Source organism: Pan paniscus, chromosome 23 (assembly GCF_029289425.2).
Source record: "Pan paniscus chromosome 23, NHGRI_mPanPan1-v2.0_pri, whole genome shotgun sequence".
NCBI lineage: Eukaryota > Metazoa > Chordata > Mammalia > Primates > Hominidae > Pan > Pan paniscus.
The window spans coordinates 46,713,660-46,735,680 of record NC_085927.1 but is presented as its reverse complement, the minus strand read 5'-3'; the positions used below and the strand labels follow the sequence as shown (position 1 = coordinate 46,735,680).

At 53.0% G+C, this 22,021-nt stretch overlaps 1 protein-coding gene across 2 annotated transcripts; it reads right to left on the bottom strand.

Annotated features, from left to right (window-relative positions):
- Window positions 1–206: 206 nt before the first annotated feature.
- On the bottom strand, window positions 207–20,340 carry NCF4 (neutrophil cytosolic factor 4). Of its 2 annotated transcripts, XM_003821537.5 has the most exons (10): window positions 20,119–20,340; window positions 14,008–14,092; window positions 13,069–13,222; window positions 10,688–10,758; window positions 7,608–7,735; window positions 6,442–6,499; window positions 5,726–5,824; window positions 2,429–2,559; window positions 2,118–2,183; window positions 207–590 (listed from the first exon to the last, which is right to left on the bottom strand). In XM_003821537.5, exons 1-10 carry the CDS (start codon window positions 20,148–20,150, stop codon window positions 395–397), a joined length of 1,020 nt encoding a protein of 339 aa, XP_003821585.1. In that variant the 5' UTR covers window positions 20,151–20,340; the 3' UTR covers window positions 207–394. The 2 variants fall into 2 exon arrangements, with proteins under 2 accessions (XP_003821585.1, XP_008973265.1); XM_008975017.4 differs by having other exon boundaries at window positions 454–590; window positions 2,118–2,559.
- Window positions 20,341–22,021: the final 1,681 nt, after the last annotated feature.

Genomic DNA, 22,021 nt, shown 5'->3' with positions numbered 1-22,021 from the left:
CCCAGGAAAAGGGGAGCAGTGGGAGGGAGAAAGGGTATGGCTTGGGGACCCTCGGGTTTCCCCCCAACACAGGGACAGAGCAAGGAAATGGGGTGGCAGGACAGGGGTCTCAGAGCCAGGGCCCCTGCCAGATATAAATGGCGCCCTGTGGATGCTCATTAAATGGTATTTTACTCCCCATGAAAGACACTCTTTCCCGCAGCCTGCCCCTTTCAGATGGAATGGTTTATTTAAATCAGATGTAAATAGTAGAAAGAGACAGATTACAAGCCCCATGGGTCCATTAGCCTCAAAGACAGGAAGTCTGCCCATCCTCCCAGGTTTTCCTGGTCCCAATCTCCTCTGCTTCAGGTTCTTGCTGGTGTCCCGTCACTGCTCCAGGGACACCGCCAGCTCATGGCATCGTGTTGTAGACCCTGTAGTTGTCCTTCTGCGTGATGTGCAGCTTCCAGGGGAAGAGGCGCTTCTGGGAGGGGAGGCCGCGAGCCTGCCGCACCATGAGCGCTACGTCCTCATCCGACAGCAGCCGAACCAGATCCCCCTCGGCGTCCCGGTAATTCAGAGCTATGTCCTCCCTCTGGAACTCCCGCCTGCATGGGAAAAGTCAGGGATAATCAAAGGGCCTAAGCGTAGGGTAGGGGTAGGGGTAGGGAGAGGGGGTGAAAAGAGTTTTGTGTCCTGAAGCCAGGAGTGAGAAAAAGTCAGAGCCTGATACAAGCCCGTGTCATCCAAGTAATCCAACCTCCCATTGTACAGATAGGGATATCGAGGCCTAAAAGGGAGAAGAGACTGGGTGCGGTGGCTCACGCCTATAATTCCAGCATTTTGGGAGGCCGAGGCAGGCAGATTACCTGAGGTTAGGAGTTCGAGACCAGCCTGGCCAACATGGTGAAACCCTGTCTCTACTAAAAATACAAAAATTAGCTGGGCGTGGTAGCATGCACCTGTGATCCCAACCACTCAGGAGGCTGAGGCAGGAGAATCACTTGAACACAGTAGGCAGAGGTTGCAGTGAGCTGAGATTGCACCACTGCATTCCAGCCTGGGCAACAGAGTGAGACTCCATCTCAAAAAAAAAAAAAAAAGGAGAAGGAGAAGAGACTTTCACGGAAATTAGTGGCACAGCCTGAAATGTCTCGTGTATAAATGTGCTAAAGGCTTAAGAGTTGTGAAGAAGAGTGGGTTTGACTGGGCACAGAGTAGGGCTGTATAAAGCCTCAGAGAGACACCTGTGTGAGGCTATTGAGGAGAACCTTGTAAGGACAGGAACTGTCTGGCCTGGGTGCGGGAAGATGCACATCCTTCTACTTGGCTGGTGTACGTAGAAATTGATCTGAGCTTTCTACCAGTAATTTGACAATGTGGGCCAGAAGCCTATGAGACTTGCAAACGCTTTAATCCCCAAATCCACTTCTTGAAAATCATTAAAAGGAAATGATCAGATAAGTCATCAAATAGGTTAACTAAGATGGTCTGTACAATGTTGTTTAGAGTAGTAAAAAAGTAGAAGAAATCCTAAGAGGCCAGCAAAAGCGCATGGCCATGTTAATGATGTAGCCACTGAAAGGTTTTTTGCAGCCAAAGTAACTTTTGTGTGTGTAAGTACTGAAGAAATCTGAGTGTACGTCACATAACGAGGGGAGTAAAAATATGAGGTGATTTCACTTCTTTATATCTTTCTGACATGGTTACTGACATTTCTTTTTTAATATATAATGAGTTGGTACAACTTTTAGAGTCAGAAATGTAGCAATGCGGTTACCATTCTGTAAAATAACTGTCCAGCAATGTCCTGGACCTGGGGGGGTAGTGAGTCCCTGAGAGTGGATGGTTCAAGTCCAAGGCTTTTAGCCAGAGAGACTTTAGCTCCAGCTGCAGATCCGGATCTAAACCCACAACCTGTGTGAGCTCAGCCAGTTCCCCTAACCTCTCTGCAGCTTCCCCGCTCATCTCTAAAGCGGGGAGATGCTGCCTAACCTGCAGGGCTGGGCTGCAGATAAAACGAGAAGACAAAGTACATGCAAAACCCCAGCACCTTAATACTAGTGCTTAACATTTCTCCCTGTGCTCTCTTCTCCAGAGTATCTAACTCCCCAGCCCCATTCCCAGCCCCTCACCTTGTGAGCTCCAGCAGGTCTTTCAATAGGGGAGTGCTGCTAAGATCTTCCTCCACCGCGATGTCCCTAAGGGGGTGACAGGCTGGAGTAAGGAGGCATCAGGCTGGAAGTGGGGCGTGGGGTGGGGGAAAGGGGAATGAGGCTGGCCAGGCCACCCTGGACGTTGATGGCTTGTTACAGCATTGTGGCTCATCTGGGAGCCACTGGGGGCTTTGGAGTGGGAGAGGGACCCATGAGAAGGTGATGTGAGGGCTGGTGGTCGTAGGGATGGCAGGAAGGCTGGACAGGCCCCTCCCTCCCAGGCCACAGACTTGATGGTGCTGATGGTGTCTTCGTAGTAGTAGCAACGCAGCCAGTTGGTGGGGTCGTCGTCCTCAGGGAAGTCTTTGAGGATCTTCACGAAGGAGAGAGGGAAGATGCCCGTGGCCCCCCGGACAGTGCCCTGCAGAGGAAGAGAAGGGACGCCATGCTGGTGAGAGGAGAGGCAGCAGAGCCACGCCTCAGAGCCCTCAGCCCCGTTCTAATGATGGGGAAAGGCAGATGAGGTCCGGGTCTCCTTCTGTAGAGGGAGGAGGGAAAGCGAGGAAGTTCGCTGAGCTGCTCACTTCTAAGAAGGCTTATATTGGGGTTTTACAATATGCCAGAATCTGGATTTATATAGAAAGCTGCTTTTATCTCACTCATTCACTTATTCATTCAACAAAGGCTTCTTGAGAACCAGCCACGTGACAGGCTCTGGGCTCTCAAAATAGATAAAAGTCCTTGGGCCGGGCGCAGTAGCTCACACCTGTAATCCTAGCACTTTGGGAGGCCGAAGCTGGTGAATCACTTGAGATCAGTAGTTCGAGACCAGCCTGGCCAACTTGGTGAAACCCTGTCTCTACTAAACGTATAAAAATTAGCCAAGCGTGTTGGTGCGGGCCTGTAATCCCAGCTACTCGGGAGGCTGAAGCAGGAGAATCACTTGAACCTGGCAGGTGGAGGTTGCAGTGAGCCGAGACCACGCCATTGCACTCCAGCCTGGGCAACCAGAGTGAAACTCTGTCTCAAAGAAAAAAAAATAATAATAATAAAAAATAAGTCCTTGCCCCCACAGAGTTTCCAGTATGATGGGGAATGACAGGCTGTGTGCGCTGTGAACAATGACCTATCCAGTGAGTCAGATGGCGGCAGGTGTTACAGAGGAAAATAGAACAGGGGAGGAAGAGGATGAGGGGTGAGGAAGGGCCTGCTGCTGATCCCGCTCACTCACTCATTCATTCATCAGATACAACTGTGCCTCTACTCTAGACCAAGTAGCCAGAAATCAGACCCAGACCCAGCCACGGCCTGGGCTTTGGGCACGTGTTCTGTTCATCTTCACAACGACCCTATGGAACATGGATTATTTACGTGCCATTTTACAAACATATTAGCCAAGGCTCAAAGTGGTCCCCTCCCTGCCCCTCTGCCCCCACCTTCAACCTGAGGCCAGAAGTTAGCCAGCATACTGATAAGTAGGACTTTCCGGAAAACAGGAAGGCAATACATGTTTTCTATTTCTGGAAAGTGGCCCAGAGATACTCCTCAGGCCTGTGTAAGAGCCCTGAGTTCCTGAGATGGAGATCTATGATTAGGGTAAAATGGAAACTGCTAAACTGGCTAAACCAGTGGCCACTACTAGCTCCTCTCCAGGGCCTGGACGCTAGGGACCCAACCCAACTCTTAAAGGTCCTGGGACCCCTGGGGGCTGACCCTGCCTCTGGGCCTGTCCCAGAACCTCCTTCAACACTCCCCACAGGAGCACTAAGTCTGAAGACAGGACCTAATACAAAAGGCTGGTCCCAGGCCAAGGCCCAACACAGCCACTTCCCACCTCCACTCACTGAGTCAGAACACAGCCCTTCTGTGGGCCACACAGGGACAAAGCAGTGACTGGGAAAGTCCCTGGCTTTGAAGTTTCATTTAAGTCTCCTAATGACCCTAGTACCTGGCCAGGCGCCGCACATCCAGGCTCTGGGGCGAGCCCTGGCCATCTACCACCTCCTTTACCCTTTCCAGGAAGCCGATGAAGAAACATTTACAGAAAAGGAAACCGCAAGTTTGAGCAAGTTTCCAAAGGTCCACAAAGCTAGTGAAAAACAGAGCTAGGAAATGGCCCAAACAGGCTGACTCTGAGTTCACACTCTTCATCAGCAGCTTTTACTGCTGCGGGCAGGGTATGTACTGTTGTCCCATATTACACAAGTGGTTGCGATTTCACCCCTCAGGGGCAAATATCTGGAGAGCCATGTGATTGGTGCAATTTAGCAGTGCTGCTGGCATCTAGTGGAGAGGCCAGGGATATTGCTGAACACCCTGCAATGCTCAGGACAACCCCACAAGGGACCATCTGGCCCCAATGTCAATAGTGCCCCTGCTGAGACACCCATTACAGACCAAGAAACTAAACTCAGTAGGTTAACTTACTTGCCCTAAGCAACCCATTTTTCAGGGTCAGAACCAAAGCATGAGCTCCAAGAATGTTCTGCTGCCACCGAACACCTGCCTCCCCAAAGGCTTTGTTCCCGCAGGCTCCCCAACCTGCCTGGATCTCCAGGACTATCCTCAGATAGCATCTCTTCCCTGAGGCCTTCTGAGACCATCCTCAGTCTCTGAAGCATACAATGCCTGAAGCAACCTCACCTCCAGCCTCACCTCTAATCTCAGCCTAACCTTACCTGCATTCTCACCTCTATCCTCACCTCCAACCTCACCTCCATCCTTATTCCCAACCTCATCTCCAACCTCATCTCTAACCTCACTTCCAACCTCACCTTCATCCTCAACTCCAAACTCACCCCCATCCTCACCTCTAATCTTACCTCCATCCTTACCTGCAAACTCACCTTCCTCACCTCTATCCTCACCTCCATCTTTACCTCTAAACTCACCTCCAATCCCACTTCCATTCTCATTTCTATCTTCACCTCTAATCTCACCTCCATCCTCACCTCCAACCTTACCTCCAATCTCACCTCCATCCTCACCTCCAATCTCACCTCCATCCTCACCTCCAGTCTCGCCTCCACCCTTACCTCCACCCTCACCTCCAATCTCACCTCCAATCTCACCTCCATCCTCACCTCCAGTCTCACCTCCACCCTCACCTCCAATCTCACCTCCATCCTCACCTCCAACCTTACTGCCAGTCTCACCTCCATCCTCACCTCCACCCTTACCTCCATCCTCACCTTCACCCTCATCTCCACCCTCAACCTCCATCCTCACCTTCACCCTCATCTCCACCCTCACCTCCATCCTCACCTCCAATCTCATCTCCAATCTCACCTCCAACCTTACCTCCAATCTCACCTCCAACCTTACCTCCAATCTCACCTCCATCCTCACCTCCAATCTCATCTCCACTCTTACCTCCACCCTCACCTCCAATCTCACCTTCATCCTCACCTCCAATCTCACCTCCATCCTCACCTCCACTCTTACCTCCATCCTCACCTCCAATCTCACCTCCACCCTCATCTTCATCCTCACCTCCAATCGCACTTCCACCCTCACCTCTATCTTCACTTTTAATTTCCCTCCAACCTCACCTCCAATCTCACCTCCATCCTCACTTCTGAACTCACCTCCAGCCAGTCTTTGTTGATCCGACTGAGGAGGAAGATCACATCTCCAGCTTTGAAATTCAGCTCCAGTTTACTGTTTCCAGTGAAGTCAAATAGAGCCTGAGGAGAAGCGTGCAGTAAGGAGGGAAGGAGAGAACACTCACTGAGTTCCTATAGAAGTGCCTTACATACTTTAGTCTCCCATTTTACAGATGTAGAAACTGAGGCTTGGGGAGAATAAGCGACTTCTCTGAGGCCACCCCATTTTTTAGTGGAGGAGCTGGGAATTGAACCCAGGTCTCCCTGACTCCAGGATGGGTGCTCCTTCCAAACCTGGTGGGGGTGAGCACACAGGGAAGGGTTCGAACTCTCTGGGCTGAGCACCCACCCTGGTCCCCAGGCTTCATCGCGGGCTGGGCCTTGTCTGAGTCATCTCTGCAGCTTCCATGGCTAAGGCAGGGCTGACTCAGAGGAGGCCCAGGTAAACTGGCCGGATGAGTGTAGGGATGGAAGCATTCTCCTCTGGCTCCGCACGCTGGTCACATTCCCTCCCCTTAGCTGGGCTCGGGGGACCCCCAGTGGCAGAGGCTGAGGCTGTAACCCCTTCCTTCCTCCTGGTGCCCAGCACTGTCCCAGGCACACAGCAGCACCCAGCAGGAGAGGCCCAGTGGCTGGCAGGTGGGCCAAGGCAGATGCCCACAGTGTGAGAGCCTGGCCAGTGCAGGGGCGGGGGGTACCTCTGCTCTCGGAGCTGCCATGCGGTCAACGCTGTTGCCTTGTGGGGACATGCTCTTGCTGTGGAGAGAGAAGAGGGGCTTGTTAGCCCTGTGATTCTCTCAGGGCCCAGCTTCCTGCTTCTGTGTCCAGAGGAGCCCCTTGCAAGGAGCAGGGAAGGCAGAGGAGACAGAAGATGCTGAAATGTGGCTGCAATTGCTCCTCTGGGCGGGCACACTTGTCCCCAAATCCTCACAACCTCTTTGGAGGTGGGATTGTTCTCCCTTCTTTATGGACCAGGAAGCCAGGCTCAGAAAGCAGGTGGGGAAGGGGATACACGCTCATTCGGTGCCTTTCACTTGCCAAAGTGTTCAGATGTGTTTGTTCCTCTGCTCCCTACAACCAAGCTCTGATGTAAATGTGCTGTTTCTAATTTTTCAGCTGAGGGAAATTGAAGGTTGGAGAGGTGAAATGCCTTGCTCTGGGGCCCACGGCTGCCACATGGCACAGCTGGAATTAAGACACACCTGCCTGTGTGCACAGGGGAGATGCCAGGCATGGAGAGGACCCTTGGAGACATTGGTGGGAGGAAGCGGAGGGAGGAGCTGGTGGGGAGCTCAGGAGCTCCGTCCTGCTTTTCCCAGAATTCTTAGTAGCAGCAACCTGGGCTTTGGAAGCCCAGCAGTCTACGAGTGGCTTGAATTTTTGGTGGGAGGGATGGGCTTTTTGGAATAAGGGAGGAACAGTGTGCTCTGGAGGCCAGCATGATACAACTAGAGCCATAGCTGGCCCCACGGAGCTCCAATACACCAGGGAGAAGGCATTCCCAGAGATGCTCAGAGAATGTTTGTGGATGGGGCAGCTCTTCCCTCCTCTCTGCCCCCAATTCTTTCCAGGCACCCAGAGCTTCTGGGCTATCCCCAGTAGTTGCTGTGGCACCAAACTCTCTGGAGTCAATATCCCAGTCCTCGTCTTCCAATCCTTATTATCACATTGAAAGGCACACACCCTCTGTCCCTCCAAGCCTGAACATGACTTTCTAAACCCATCTAATAAATCAAATCATCCTGGAGTGTCCAGGGATATGGCTGATCTGTATTTTCCTTCTCTCCTTTCAGGGAAAAGAGATGCTTTTTCAGCAGGGACCCAGGACTCTGGCCATGTGGAAGGCCAGGGGCTGGTCACTTACACTTTCCGGGTGCGCGGGCGGAGCCGGCGGAGTGCCTGGGGCACCTGCTCTGAGTCATAGGGCGACTGGTAAAAGAAGATCCGGACGTCCTCATCCATCAGCACCCAGACCGGCAGGCTGAGCAGGCTCTGTGTGGGTGAGACAGCAGAACCGGTGGGGTAGTCATCAGAAAGATCTGGACACCCCAGCCTAGATGTCCCGTCCCCAAGCCCTGACATCAGCCCTCCTCTCTTTACTAATGCATGATGCCTGATAACAGAAACGCGTTGTTCAAAAAAGTAAGAAAACTCAGCATGCGGAAGGTAACACTTCACAAGCTCTGCTCCTGGGTCCAAGGTCAGGAGAGGGACCAGGGGCTTGAGAAGAGTCCATTTGGAAAAGACTTAAAGTTCTCCAGAAACAGCAGTAATGGTGATGACAACTAACATGACCTGGCGGTGACTTTACCAGGTGGGTATCACATGCGTGCCCTTGCTCCATCTCATGACATCCCTTGAGTTAGGATCAGAGAGGTGAAGGGATATGCTCAAGGCCACAAAGCCTAGCAAGGGACAGAGCTGGGGCACCCAGAGCCATCTGCCACTAAAGGCTACCCAAAGCTTAAGGTGAGACAACAGTTGGCGGGGGTGGGGGGCTCCCAAAATAACCCAAATTAACAACAGTTGGTGGCATTATAGCCTACAAAATGCTTCCTGAGACTTTATCTCATATCATAGTTGAGGAAACTGTTGCTTGGAGAGGGAAAGTACCTGGCCCAGAGGAGCCGAGCTAAATGACAGGGCCTGGACTTGAGCCCTAGTGTCCTTGTTTCATCCAAGCTGGTTACACCCACCACGATGCAAAGACCTTGAAGCTGTGAGGACGCGAGCACCCAGAGCCTGGCGGGGTCATCTCACCAAACTCCAAGTGCACAGGTCTGGGGACACTGAGGGTTGGCTTTGGGTGCTGAGGCTCCAGAGGCACCCAGAGCCCTGCAGAGGATCCCATGGGGGCAGCAGGATGAGGTGGGGTTGGGGAACTTTGTCCGAGAGGAACTGGGGATGCAGAGCCCGGAAAAGGCTGTCATATGGGGACAGCCTGGGAGGTGTTTAAGGAGCCAGGGGCTCCTGGGATCAAATCCCAGCTCTGCCTGTCACCAGCTGGGTGGCTTTGGGCAAACCTGGCTCCAGATGGTCATTAATAAAATGGGGACAATAATAGCCTCTCCCTCATGGGATTGTGTGAGAATTAAATGAGTAAATACATGCAGAATCCTTAGAACAACACCAGGCATATACCAGGTGCCCATCAAAGTTAGATATCATCATTGTTACTGTGATTTTGATTACAACAAGGCACAGTGGGTAAGAGCTCAAACCCTGGAGTCACAGAGATGTGAGTTCAAATCTCATCCCACCTACCTAACTGCTCTGTCACACTTAACTCACAAGTTATTGAGGGGATTAAATAAGATTATTCATTTATCCATAAACGTGTATCAAGAGTCTCCTGTTTGCCAGTCAAAGCTCTTCACGCAGTTCCAGGTAGTTGTCATTATCATGTGATTCACATTCTTCATGAGGGCGGGGTGAGACCAGTGGGTAGGACTTACAGAGAGTTGGGCTTTTCTCATAGCTGCCCAACAATGGGACAGGCAGCCTGGGTCAGGGCGGAGTGGTAGTGAGCTCCCCATCTCTGAGGGTATGCAAGCACAGGATAAGGTGGCCATGGCAGAGATTCCTGCCCTGAATGATCTCTGGCTTCCAGGAACCCAACTGGACACAAAGAGGCAGAGATGGATCCTCTGGGCTGCTGGTTGCTAAGACCAGGTGTGGAATGAGAAGCCCCAGTTCCCCAGCCTCGCCTCTTGCCTTCTCTTCCTCCTTCCCTCCCTCCCTCCCTTCACAGCCCACTCCCCTATTCTAGCCCAGGGGGAGAAGGGTGGAGCCTCAGCCACCCTGAAGGAGCAGCTGGAGCCCACCCAGCTCCCCTCCCTCCCTCTTCCCTGCTCAGAGCCCAGGATTCCTGCAGCTACCTGCTCTCTCCTCCTTCCTCCCACCTCCTCTGCCCTCCATCTGCTCCTTCCCTCCGTCAAGAGTCAAGATCTCTCACATTCTGGAAGCAGGTTCACAGTTTGCAAAGCACTTTCTCATCCTGTTCTCGACAGATCCCAACTTCACTCCTGTGATACTAGAGGGCACTGCCCCATTTCACAAGTGTGAAAACCAAGGCCTAGAGAGGATGGGCAACTCACCCCAAATCACCCAGCCAGTCAGTGTCAGAGTCAAGACTAAAGGATCCTAGCCCAGCGCTCTTCAGCTGTGAGGATGCCGCTGGGCTAGGGGAAGGGCTTCGCCTGCCAGCTTCCTGAGGTCACTATCAGGCCTCTAGCGACGGTGCACTCACTGCCACCTCATGAGGAACACTGCCCCTTTCCTGGATGGCTCTGGCTGGTGGAAGTCCTTTCCTGACCACCTAGGCCTCTGCCTTTAAGATGCTCCTTCCTCTACGCTCCCATCTCATAGAGATGCAGAGTTTGCAAGTCGGAGAATACACAAGGGCCCCCAGCCAAGACCCATGAGTGTAGCTAAAATCCAGCCCATGTTCAGGTAAGGGAGTGAGTTGTCCCAGAGGAGGCCTACTCTAGTTTGCACAAAGATGCTATATGAGCAACCTGCGGCCTGCTTGGCCACACCCCCATGATGGAGGCGCACATATGTCTCCGTGTGATCTTATGATCCACCTGTTGGCATTCCCATGGGACAGTGGGTACCTTGGGGGCAGACACTGGATGGAATTCACCTTCGTATTTTAACTCCTGGCATAGACATTCACCTGTGGGGCTTGGAGCATTAAATGAAGACTTGTCAATTCCTAGTGTGGCTCTTTTATCTTCTCCATTGCTCCTGCTCCTATCCCTGGAACCCTAAGGACGCATCCTGTTTTACTCCCCAGACCAGGCCTTTAGGGATTGAAGATGGGGCCATCAGAGCCAGAGAGCCAGCCCCAGTTCCCAAAGCCATACCCAGGGATGGTGCATGGGCTCCCTCACCAATACTGCATGCCCTTCCACGTGCCAAGGTGGCAAGGCCCACTGGTACCTTCATGTAGGCGTTGAGGGCAGGTATCCGCATCTCGGCGATCTCCTGTTTCACACCCATGTAGACTTTGGCTGAGAAGAGACAAACAGCTGTCCTAGGAGCCTGGCCCAACATGGCCCCGGGGCTCAGGGCTGCCCCTACAGGCCAGGAACCCTGGCCAGAGCCCCTTCCCAATGGCTCAGCATTCCTCCCTGTTATCTTTTCACAGCACTGAAGTGGCCACTCTGGCACCATCCAACTTTCATCCTCTGAGTTGTGCTATCACCAGCTGATATTTTTCTTGTCTTACTTTTTTATTTACTGCCTGTTCATCCAAGCACACACACACACACACACACACACGACTCTTAGTTCTAAGAGAGCAGGATTTTCACCTGCTTGGCTCACAGCTGTACCCCCATCACCCAGGACAGTGGCAACACTGGCTGCACATTCAAGCTACCCAAGGAGCTTGTAAATATCTCACTGTGTAGCACTTGCCCCAGAGCAATTAAATCAGAATCTCCGGGGGCAGGACTCAGGAACCAGGATTCTTTCCATCTCTCAAGGCACGTCCACATACCACCAAAGTTAAGAACCATGGGTCTAGAATCATGCCCAGATGAATGAGCATTTGTTAAGTGGATGAATGAACAATTCCTCAAGCTCAAGGCAGAGTGTTCTGGAGGAAAAGGAAATATGACGGGCTACCAAGAGACAAATGTCCCCTCCAGGTGCCTTCATGTGGGCGCAGTGGTGGAACCATTCACCAAGAGAACCCCCACGAGGAAGCAAGTCTGAAACCTGCCTGGCTCCTGGTGTCCAGGAGATGGACAGAGGTGATGGCGGCGGCGGTAGGAGGGTCTGGGCTAGAGCTAGACCTTGGGAGTTAGGAGCAAAAACGTGACAATTAAGTCCCAGACATGGGTCAGTTTGCCAGGGTGAGTGTTTGGAATGAGAAGACAAGGCAGGGGAGAGAGGATGTCTGCTCAGAGGATCCCCACCTTCCAAGGAGCAGCAGAGAAGGTTGATTCTGTAACAGAGAAGCTGAAGGAGTCTCCAGTAAGGTAGGAAGGGGATTGGGAGACACTGGTGCCTCAGGAGGTTGGAGAAAGCTTAACAGAGGAAGGAGTGGGGGTGTGAAGATGAGGCTTGGCACTGGCCATGGAAGCCAGAATTGATGGGTCATGGCCCACCTCACCGAGAGGAATTTCAGTGGAGTAGTCAGAGCTAAACCAAGCTGAGGAGTTAAGGAGAGGATGACCATGCCAAGGTGAGACAGTGCGTGGATTTGATGCCAAAGGAAGAAGAAAGAGAACTTCGGGGGCCCTGGGGGCACGGAGGCTCAGGGAGGCTTGTAAGAATGCTGTTTCATGGCTCAGGATTGTTTAAAGACAGAAGAGGGTTGAGGCTGTGGAGACGCTTAGCAGAGGGAGTTGATGTATCAAGAGGAAGATGAATATACAAGGAAAAGGAGGGGTAGATTGTCAGGGGAGAGCCCCAAAAGAGAGAGGAGGGAAAATGATGGAGCCTGAGAGGGGAGGCTGGCTTAGAGTAGGCAAGACTCTTAGGGGGAGCTTCAAGTTCCTTGGTGGGGCTGGATGAGAAGGAGCGGGGTCATATGCTGAGACAGAGAGAGACAGAAACAGAGACAGAAAAAACAAACTGGAGATGGGGTTGGAGCTTGGGGAAGGGTCCCTGAGGCTTGGGGAAGGGAGACAATTGTCCCTGTCTCTAGCCTGCAGGGCATGAAGGGCGCCGCTGAGACCACCCCCGTGTAACCCATTCGTGATGGGGTTTCCTCCTGCGGGGCAGGTGCTGAGCAGCTAAGGGCTTGGCGCTGTCCAAGGTGCGTGTTAGGATCCAGCTGGGGAGGAAGGACCAGGAGGCCAGGGGGCGGGGAGACTGTTTGCAAGCAGAGGCTTGAGGCCACCCAGCTTCCTGGCGGGACAGGGGAAGAAGGAGAGCCACAGGGATGCTGGAAGCCAAGACCATGAAGTCAGAGGGCTGGTCTCGTGGGAGGAAGCTGAGGGTGGGCAGGGAGGTGAGTCAGTGTGTTTAGGGACCAGACTGGGGGATTCCTGTCTCTGAGGAAGGGAGGCCAGGTGCTGAAGTGCTCCAGACTGTGGCCTCCTGGTAGTGGACAGCAGGAGCGAGTGGCCACGATGGTCATCAGAGCTCTGGGGCTGTGAGGCTAGAGTGCTTGGGGTGGAAGCCATGGCATGAGGCAGGGGGAGCCATGCGGGGAGGGCTTGGCAGCCTGTAACTGCCGGGAGTGGGGGCTATAAACTACATGAACAGTTTTCACTGGGGTTGAGATCAAATCACAGAACAGTGTCAGGGGCCCTGGAAGGAAGGAGAGTCAGCAGCTCTGCAGCAGCAGGACGGGAGTGGCCGCCTACCTGGGAGTGTGGGCAGGGTACAGGCCAGGGCACTGCTCTTGCTGTCTGGCCCGAAGCGCTCCTCCAGCTTGCTCTGCAAAGCATGGAACTGGCGGTAGCGGCGGTAGATGAGGTACTTGGATCCTCCTTTTGTCTTCACCTCGATGACGAAAACCTAAGGAGGACAGAGGTTGTGGGGAGGGCTCAGGGGCCAGGAGCACAAGCCAAAAAGAGGTGGAAGGGAAAAGGGGAGGAGGAGGAGGAAGATGATGAGGATAAGGATGCAGAAGGGTCTCTGGAGAAGGAGACCCCTGTCAAGTCAAAAGGCTGGTGCCCCAGAAGCAGACGAACTTTGCGGAAAAAAAAGAAAAGAAAAGAAAAAAAAAACTGGAAAAAGAGAGGAAGTGAGACCTAGTGTTAGAGGCAAGAGCCCTTGGAAATAGGCCAAACACACACTCAGGCCCAAGAAATGAGGAGCCATGCCTTGGAGGTCATGGTGCAGAGTGAACCTGCCCCTGGCTGTGCTGTGGGCGCAGGATGCCCCTCCATCTGTGTCTGAATATGACAGGGGTGTTGTAGGGGCAACACTAAAGTCCCTCACCCCCGACTCTCCAGGTGGAGGTTCTGAGGTCAAAGGACGCGATCAGGATTTCTCAACCTTAGTATTATGCTGGGGCCGGATAGTTCTTTACCGGGGACAGGGCTGTCCTGTGCACAGTGGGGTGTTTAGCAGCACCCTGGATTCTACCCACTAGATGTGAAGTAGACCTGCCCCAAGATGCAATAATCAGAATCTCCCAGGGTAATGTCAAATGGGCAAAATCGGTCCTGTTGAGAACCACTGAGATAGAAGTTAAGAGATCAGAGAATTGGAGGTTCAGAGGTCAGAGGGCAAGGTTCAGAGGTCAGCTGGGTGGAAGTTCAGAGGTTGTTGGGTGAAGGACTAGGAGTCTGTCTTACAAAGTGGCTGGTGAAGCCTCTCTTCTCCTCGATGTCAGCAATGTTGGCCGAGATGGCAACATCATCCGGAAGCTGTTCAAAGTCACTGTGCGAAGGAGAGGAAAAGAAATCCTGCTTATCACCCTGATGTGTTTTGTGGGCCCACCGGGTATGAGGTAGAGTGCAAAGCAAACTAATGTTGTGAATCCAACATTCGTCTCTCAGCACCCCTTCCCAGGCCAGGTCCAGCCACTGACCCTGGGAATACGGAGATAACAAGACACAGCCCAGGCCTTGAGTGCAGGAATGGGAAGCTGGCGGCCATACTGAGTGCAGGAATGGGAAGCTGGTGGCCATACTGAGTGCAGGAATGGGAAGCTGGCCGCCATACTGAGTGCAGGAATGGGAAGCTGGTGGCCATATTGAGTGTAGGAATGGGAAGCTGGTGGCCATATAGCAATAGCCAAATTATAGTCTAACACATTGCTGTCAATTGCACAGATTCACCTGGGAATAAGGCATCAAACATCTCCATACCAGGCCCTGTCCTAGGCCCTGGGTCACAGATGTAAACAAAGTCAACATGTGCCCTGGATGGAGTGCTATGGGACCCCCATAGAGAGACTGACTAATTGTGCCCAGGTTGGGGAAATCCTCAAAAAGGAGATGACATGTGAGCAGGTCTAGAGGGTAGAATAGGCATCTGCCAGGTAGAAATTGGGGAGGGTCTTCCAGGCAGTGGGAGCAGCATGACCTGCGGAGTGGGCCCGGATCTGTGTGGCTGGGGCCAGTGTGATCTGTGACTGAGTGGGCAGGTGAGGCCAGTCTGAGGGTCCCAAGGGCCAAGTAGGGAACTTATGTAGGCAATGGGGAGACATGCAGGGCTTCAGAAGAAAGTAAAACATACTTTGGAAGAAAGTAAAATGGTGGTTCATGCCTGTAATCCCAGAACTTTGGGAGGCTGAGGCAGGCAATACAAAAAAATGACACCCATCATCCCAGCTACTTGGGAGGCTAAGGCAGGAGAATCGCTTGAACCCAGGAGGCGGAGGTTGCAGTGAGCCAAGATCATGCCACTGCACTCTAGCCTGGGGGACAGAGCCAGACTCCATCTCAAAAAAAAAAAAAAAGAAAGAAAGTAAGTAAAACATAAATACAATTTTGGCTTTAGGGGCCAGCTCAGGCAGGCGTGTGGGGAGGAAAGAATGGGTGGAGACTTAGGGGAGAGAGCACCACTGGGAGGTCCTGAAGTGGTCTGATTAAGAGATTGTGTGCATGTGAGCCAGACAGCAGGGACAGGAGGAGATAGACGCAAGGGCCACCAACCTTGGTGGACACTGTGACCATTTACTGTATCCTCTGCTTCTTCCTGGCTAACCAAGCACTGGTTTTGTTCAGAGTGGCCACGTGCCTAGCCCCAAGGTGACAGATCATGATGGGTCTGAGCCAAACATCCATCCAGCTCCTGTTTTCCAGCCTCCCTTGCAGCTAGGAGCAACCATATGACCAGTTCTGGCCAATGAGACCTAAGAGGAAGCCTGGTGCAGGAGCCTCCCCAGAGTGCTTGCTTTCCTGATCCCAAGGGATGGACAAGCTCAGCATGGTCTCCCCCTTTGAAAGCAGTCTTGAAGCAAGTGTGACATCCAGACCTACAGCAGCTATGTTGTCTCCATGACGCAAGACACGAGAAAGGCCAAAGGAATCTCTGGGGTGCTAGTCCTGATGTCACTGGCCTACAGAACCAACTATGGCTTACCTCTGGACTTTTTTATTTTATTTTTTTTTTGAGACAGAGTCTTGCTGTGTCCCCCAGGCTGGAGTGCAGTGGTGCGAGTTCAGCTCACTGCAACCTCCGCCTCCCAGGTTCAAGTGATTCTCCTGCCTCAGCCTCCCACGTAGCTCGGATTACAGGCACAAGCCACCACACCCAGATGATTTTTGTATTTTTAGTAGAGACAGGGTTGCGCCATGTTGGCCAGGCTGGTCTCAAACTCCTGACCTCAAGTGATCCACCTACCTCGGCCTCCCAAAGTGGACTTCTTGTTAGGTGACCAAATAATCCCCTGTTTGTTTAAGCCATGGTCAGTTCCTCCATTCCCTGCAGCCTAATGCATTTCCAACAGACACATTACCAATTTCTTGTTGTTCCTAAGTCACGATCAGGAGAGGTTGGGCACTGTTTGGATGTGGAGGTGAAAGAAAAGGCACTGTCAAGAGTGACACCCACACTTCTGGCCAGGATGGGGATGGGGGGCAGAGTTGATGGACTCAGTTTGGGGCATGCTAATTTGAGAGGCCTGCTGTATAGCTCAGGATCTCAGCATGGGGGTCTCGACTAAAAGTGGTGAGGTAGGAATAACCTTCTGCCTGTGGCTTGTGGCTAAGACCCCCGCTCTTGACTCAGTGAAGACCTATCAGGGAACAGAGGAGGGGTCTGAGAGGGACAGATAGGGGAAGAAGAAACAGACTTCCAAGGAGCAGCAGAAGGCACAGCCAGGAGTCTCTGAGTGGTCACTGAGTCCAGCCACTTGGAGACAGACAAGGAAACAAGAAGCAACTATGATTCTTCTGGTGCGGCAATTGGGAAACAGGGGAAACAGTGGCGGGGGTGGGGGGGCGGCGGTGGTTGGGGGATTGCAGGGGCTGCCAAGTCCAAGGCCCCAGAGCTGGCTGGGACCTCCGGAGTCTACACACAGTAGTCCCAGTCCACGCCGGACCCACATGACCTAGAATCTGAGGCTGCATCAGACTTCAGGGGGCTGCCACGTGGAGGTGACTCAGGATAGAAGTGGGCAGGTAGTGGAAATCCCCCCTCCCAGCCCCACTCACTTTCCACACATGCCCCTGTGGTGATACCCTTGGGAGAAGCTTCCTCCTCCACTTTCTCCCCTGAGGCTGTGCTTGTCCTGGGTAATTTCCTCTGCAGTACGATCAGGTGGGAAGGTGGGGGTGGGGGGCACACAGGAAGGAACCTAAAGGGTAGAAACGGCCCTGAGCAGGGCGGCAGGCAGGTTGGGTAATAAGAATCGCAGCTGCCTGTTTCCTGAGGGTGCCAGGTGCTCTTCTAAGACAGTGTCACCTTTGTACAGATCGGGAGACTGAGGCACAGTAAAATTAGCCCGAGTAAGTCGGGAAGCTGGGATTTGAGCCCAAGCAGTAGCAGTCTGGCTCCAGAAATTTGTCACCAAACACTGCCATACTGCCCTGCACTCTGAGCCTCCCGGCAACTTGCTGTGTGAACTTAAAAAATTCCCAGCCCTTCTCGGCCTGTGTCTCCGTCTAAAATAATTATAATTTTAGCGAACGTGTATGTGGCACTGCCTGTGGGCCAGACACTGTTCTAAGCCCATTAAGACATATGGGCTTCTCAGATCTCACAGCTCCAAGGAGAAGGGAAGGGGACACTGGACACTAAACAAATAATGACATAATTCAAATGGGCATAGTGCTGGGAAGGAAAAGCACGTGGCATTTTGAACTAGAACAGGAGCCTGGCCATTATTATATTCCCTCAAAGAATCAATCATGCAGCAGACAGGAGAGAATGGGAGCAGGAGCTTGTACTATGGAGGCTCATGCGCCGTCAGAGGGCATCCTCGGGCTGAGGGCTTCCCAGAAGCAGCAGCACCAGTGATCAGCCGGGAAGAATAAAGAGGAGTTGGTTGCAGGACGGCAGGAAAGGCATTTCAGGCAGGGGGAGCGGCAAGTGCAAAGGCCACAGCTGCTCAGTTCAGGGAACTGCAGGTTGCTGAGCATGGCTGGAGCACAGAGCGAGAGGTGGAACGTGATGAGAGACCAGTCGGAGAGACAGGCAGGGCCCGCTCACGAGGCGCCTTGATGCCTTGCAGAGGGACCTCGAGTTTTCCCTGGGGTGGTGGGGGCTGAGGAAGGAGTCAAGCAGGACAGACATTGGCAGATGCTCGAGGCATAGGCGCAGCACTGGGGACAAGAAGATCAAGCTCCCTTGGGAAGATTCCTAGCTGTGCTCCGCTCCTTCCCTCCTCTGTAAAATGGGGACAGGAGAAGTACTTATGTCTCCGGGTGGTCATGCAGTCCCATCTGTAACAAACACAGCCCTAAAATCCCCATGAGGGCAAGGACTCTGCTCACCCTACATCCCAGTGCCCAGAACAGAGCCCGGCATACAGTAGGTGCTCAGTACTGCTCAATACACGGCCACTACCGTCGTCTGCAATTATAGAGTTTTTTGATGGGCAGCATGAGAATGGCCTGGCTGCCTGTGGGGCGGGCAAGAAGAGCAGCAAACCCAACCGGAAGTCCCCTGGAATATCCGCTCCCTTGGGGACCTCACCCAGGCCCTGCTGGGCCGGGATGTTCTGGCTCAAGACACACTCGCACAGTTCACAGACTTTGGAGCCTGGCCTGGGGGAGGTTTTGGAGCCTGCCCTGGGGGAGGCCAAGGTTGGAAGAACCCTTGGAGGGCAGCCAGGGCAGGTTTTCTGGCACCTGGCACATAGTAGGTGCTCAAAACATGTCTGTTGGAACCGAACTTGCCACCCCTGAGGCAGCCCTCCCCATGTTTGGATGTCTCGCCTTGGGGTTCTAGAAAGTCCCCGCTGCGCGAACCTGCGCCCTCTCCTTGTACTCTCTGCTTTGACCTTAAGCAGAACAATCCAGGCTCGCTTTCAGATAAGACCTTCGAGGTACAGGGAGCCCCCATGCCCCTAGTACCTGGCTCAAGGCCTCATGAAAAGCAGTCCCTCCCCCTCTGAGGGCTAAGGCAGCTGAAAGGGGACAGGGAGTGGGGGAGGGAGCGCACAGTCCTGCTGGTCAGCTCTCTGTGTCATCCCCTGAACCCTGTACCCCAGAAAGCAGGAAGTGCCCAAGCCTCAAACAGCTGCTGCTTCCGGAAGGTTCGAGTTTGCGTGCAGCTGGGTCCCCCAGGAGCATGTGTGGGGAGGAAGGAATTCAGGTCGGCCAGCCTTACCCAGCTCCTGCACCCCGCTCTGAGGCTCAGGAAGGCCATGTGGACTCCCCTGTAAGCATTTGCTTCTGCTGCCCTTGCCCCCACCCACGCTTCAGGTTCTACTTCCAGCCCCAGGCCCCAACATGGGCCTTCTGTTCCCTGCGTAGGCACACACCAGCCTGGCCTGTCTCTGGTGACCCCCTGAGTGGCCTCCACATAGGTAACAGAGGTCACCTGCTGTTCCAATCCAGGGGGTGCAGGGGCCAGGCTTTGTGTCCTCAGGGCCCCCGCAGCTTAGAGCTCAGACCTGGCTACTGAGGAAAAATTCTGAAAATGCTTCCCAAGCGACTAGGCTAGATGCTGGTGAGGCTGTGCTCCAAGCCCCAACCTTGCCAGTCACTCTCTGTGACCCTGAGTAAGTCTCTTATCCTCCCTGGGCCTCAGATTTCCAATCTGTACAATGGCAAGGTTGGACTAGAAGAATCTAAGACCTTTTCCATCTCAAAGATCCACCCATTCATTCATTCATTTATTCATTCATTCAGCAACATTTATTGAGCCCTTGGTCCTGGTGCTCAATAGGGATGAGCTACCTTCTAGTGATACAGCAGCGATCAAAACGGACACAACCTCGTGGAGCTTGCTTCTCATGGGGGAGCCAACGTTCAAGAAAAAATAATAAATGAGCATATAATATTATTCCTGTAATATAAGAACCAGGCAGAAAAGGGAAATAGGGCAAAGGGTCAGACAGCAATGAGGTAGGGGCTGTCAGGAAGGCTTCTTGGAGGAGGTGACATTTGAGGCAAGCCCTGATTAGAGGAAGAACAAGCCAGATTCTGTGAATTCTGTTTGCACAGAAGATGGAAAGTCATTGCTGATCACCATGTGAAGCAAAGGGCCCCAGCCTGGGACCCAGGACACCTGCATTCCTCTCCAGACACTGCTGGTCACTCGTTGTGTGACCGTGGGCAAGTCACTCCCACTCTTCGAGCCTCAGTGTTCTCATTTGTGTCTGAGGGTGGTCAGCCACAGCTCAAAGTTTCCTTAAAGCAGTTCTGAGAGGTTGCATTTCTGAGTATTTGGGTTCTGACTCAACCCCAGCCTCTCATGTTGATCAGGGACTGCAGAAGGACTGGCCTTTGTCCCTAAGGCCTATGAGGAGCAGTGAGAAGGCCCGGGGGTGGCCACACCCCGGCACTCACCTCTCGGCCCGCAGCTGCTGGGCCACAGCCATGGTGGGCGATGGTCCCAGGGAGCAGGTGGAGAGTCTCGCCCAGCCAGTCCCAGGCTGAGTTCACCTCTCACTTCCTCCAGCCACCCTGAGTCTTGTCTCAGCCTGTGGTCCTGGGAGTCCCCAGGAGCTGCCTTTGGGGAGGCTCAGGCCTGCTTCTCTCCACTCTGGCAGAGGCTCCTCCTCCAGGCTCTCTGGGCCTAGCCTGTGGCCCACACTTCCTCTTACCTCACCTCCCAGCTGCACAGAAATTGAGGAAGTGGACCCTCGGGTGCCAGGTTTGCAGGAATCCACTTCCTTGATGTCAGTCCTTGGCGCCAAGCCTCAGTTGGGTATCAGAAGCCTTGCTCCATCAGAGATGGGGTCCCAGCCATCAGGGTGTCTTGTGACCTTGAGGAGTCACTTATCCTCTGTCCCATCAAGCCCCACCTTTATTCTCTTACTGCCAAGCCTTTGCCCAAACTCTTCTCCAGGCCTAGAATGCTGGCCTCCATTTTCCTGTGATCCCTTAGGCCCAGAGTAAATGCCACCTCCTCCAGGAAGCCCTCCTGGTTCCTCTGGCCTCTGTCTTCCTAGAGTGTGAAGTTTGGTTTGCGCGCCCTGGCACTCTGGGATATCCTTTCCTCATCCTTAGATCTCCATGCCCAGCCAATCCTCTTTCACAGGGCTGCCAATCAGAGTGAGTTTCACCCTCCCTGCTTCAACTCTCCTGCCCCATCACCCTGTGCTCAGGATAAAGTCCAGAGTCCTTGCCCTGCCTGCCTCCAATGCCCCTGAGGCCCTGCAGCCTTCCCCAGCCTCTGCTCCTGAGCTCCCTTTTTCTCACTGGCCTCCTTTCCATTTCTAGAATGTTCTAAGATGTCTGCCCCAAGGCCTATGCGCATGGTGTTCCCTCTGCTGGAAAAAGCTCTTCACTGCCTCCTTTGCATCTCAGCTTAGAAGTTACATCTTTAGCGAGGCCTTCCCTGACCGCACACCCTAAATTAAGGCCCTCCCTACTACATTCTCTCACAGGTCCCTGCACGTCTACTGCAGAGCACTCATAACTATTGTCATCTCACATTTGTTTGTTTATCTGTATGTTTAATGACTGCCTCCTTGGCTAGCAGCGTGCCTGGCACATTGCAAGTGCTCAACCAATATTCAGTGAATAAATGAAACGCTGCTAGTCAGTGACTGCAGCTCCTAACAGGTATGGGTATTTGATTCTGAAGGGACTTCTCTGAGAAGAGGTCCACAGGAGTCATTGGCACAGCCACACCCAGTAACTCCCTGCCAGCTACACACGCTCACACACTCGTATTCATACATGCAGAGCAGAAAGTTGTTTTAAACTACTTTAAACATACAAGTCCCAGCTAAAAAAAAAACAAGAAAGCATAATTTTCAGGTAGGATCAAAGAGAGGGGTCAGGAATCTATACCAGGGAGAGAGGAACGTGGCCAACAGCCCATGGGAAAACCAAGATTGGATATGCATTGTTGGGCTGAGATTTTAATGCCAAATCTGGGACTAGGTACAGGCCACAGGTCCTGCTGTTAGCAGAAAGTCAAATCTGAGCTCTCAGTGTAAAGTGGGTGTCAGAACTGATTATGGGAACAGGGTTTCTCAGCCATCAGCCTGGAGTCACGGCAGGAGCTGAGGTCCTCTCGCAGTCCCTGGGTGGAACAAGGGACGTGTGTACCAGATCAGCCTCAAGCCTGCCCTCTGCACTGGTGTAAGGCCCCGATATAAGCTACCCACGTGGTGCAGAAATCCTAAGCTGAGGCATTATATAAAAACAGCTTGGAGTCAGTGACTCTGCAGGGCCTACTCTGTCAACTCACAGACCAAAACTACAAATCGTGAGCTGTGAAAGACAGCTCAGAGCCTCC

Bases quoted from the DNA above. Each gene is read 5' to 3' on its own strand.
- NCF4 (XM_008975017.4), bottom strand. From the start codon at position 20,150: ATGGCTGTGGCCCAGCAGCTGCGGGCCGAGAG. The intron at 7,736-10,687 runs GTACCAGTGGGC...TCACCCACACAG, and splicing joins CCCTCAACGCCTACATGAAG to AGCCTGCTCAGCCTGCCGGT. The intron at 6,500-7,607 runs GTAAGTGACCAG...CTCTCTCCACAG, and splicing joins CGCCCGCGCACCCGGAAAGT to CAAGAGCATGTCCCCACAAG.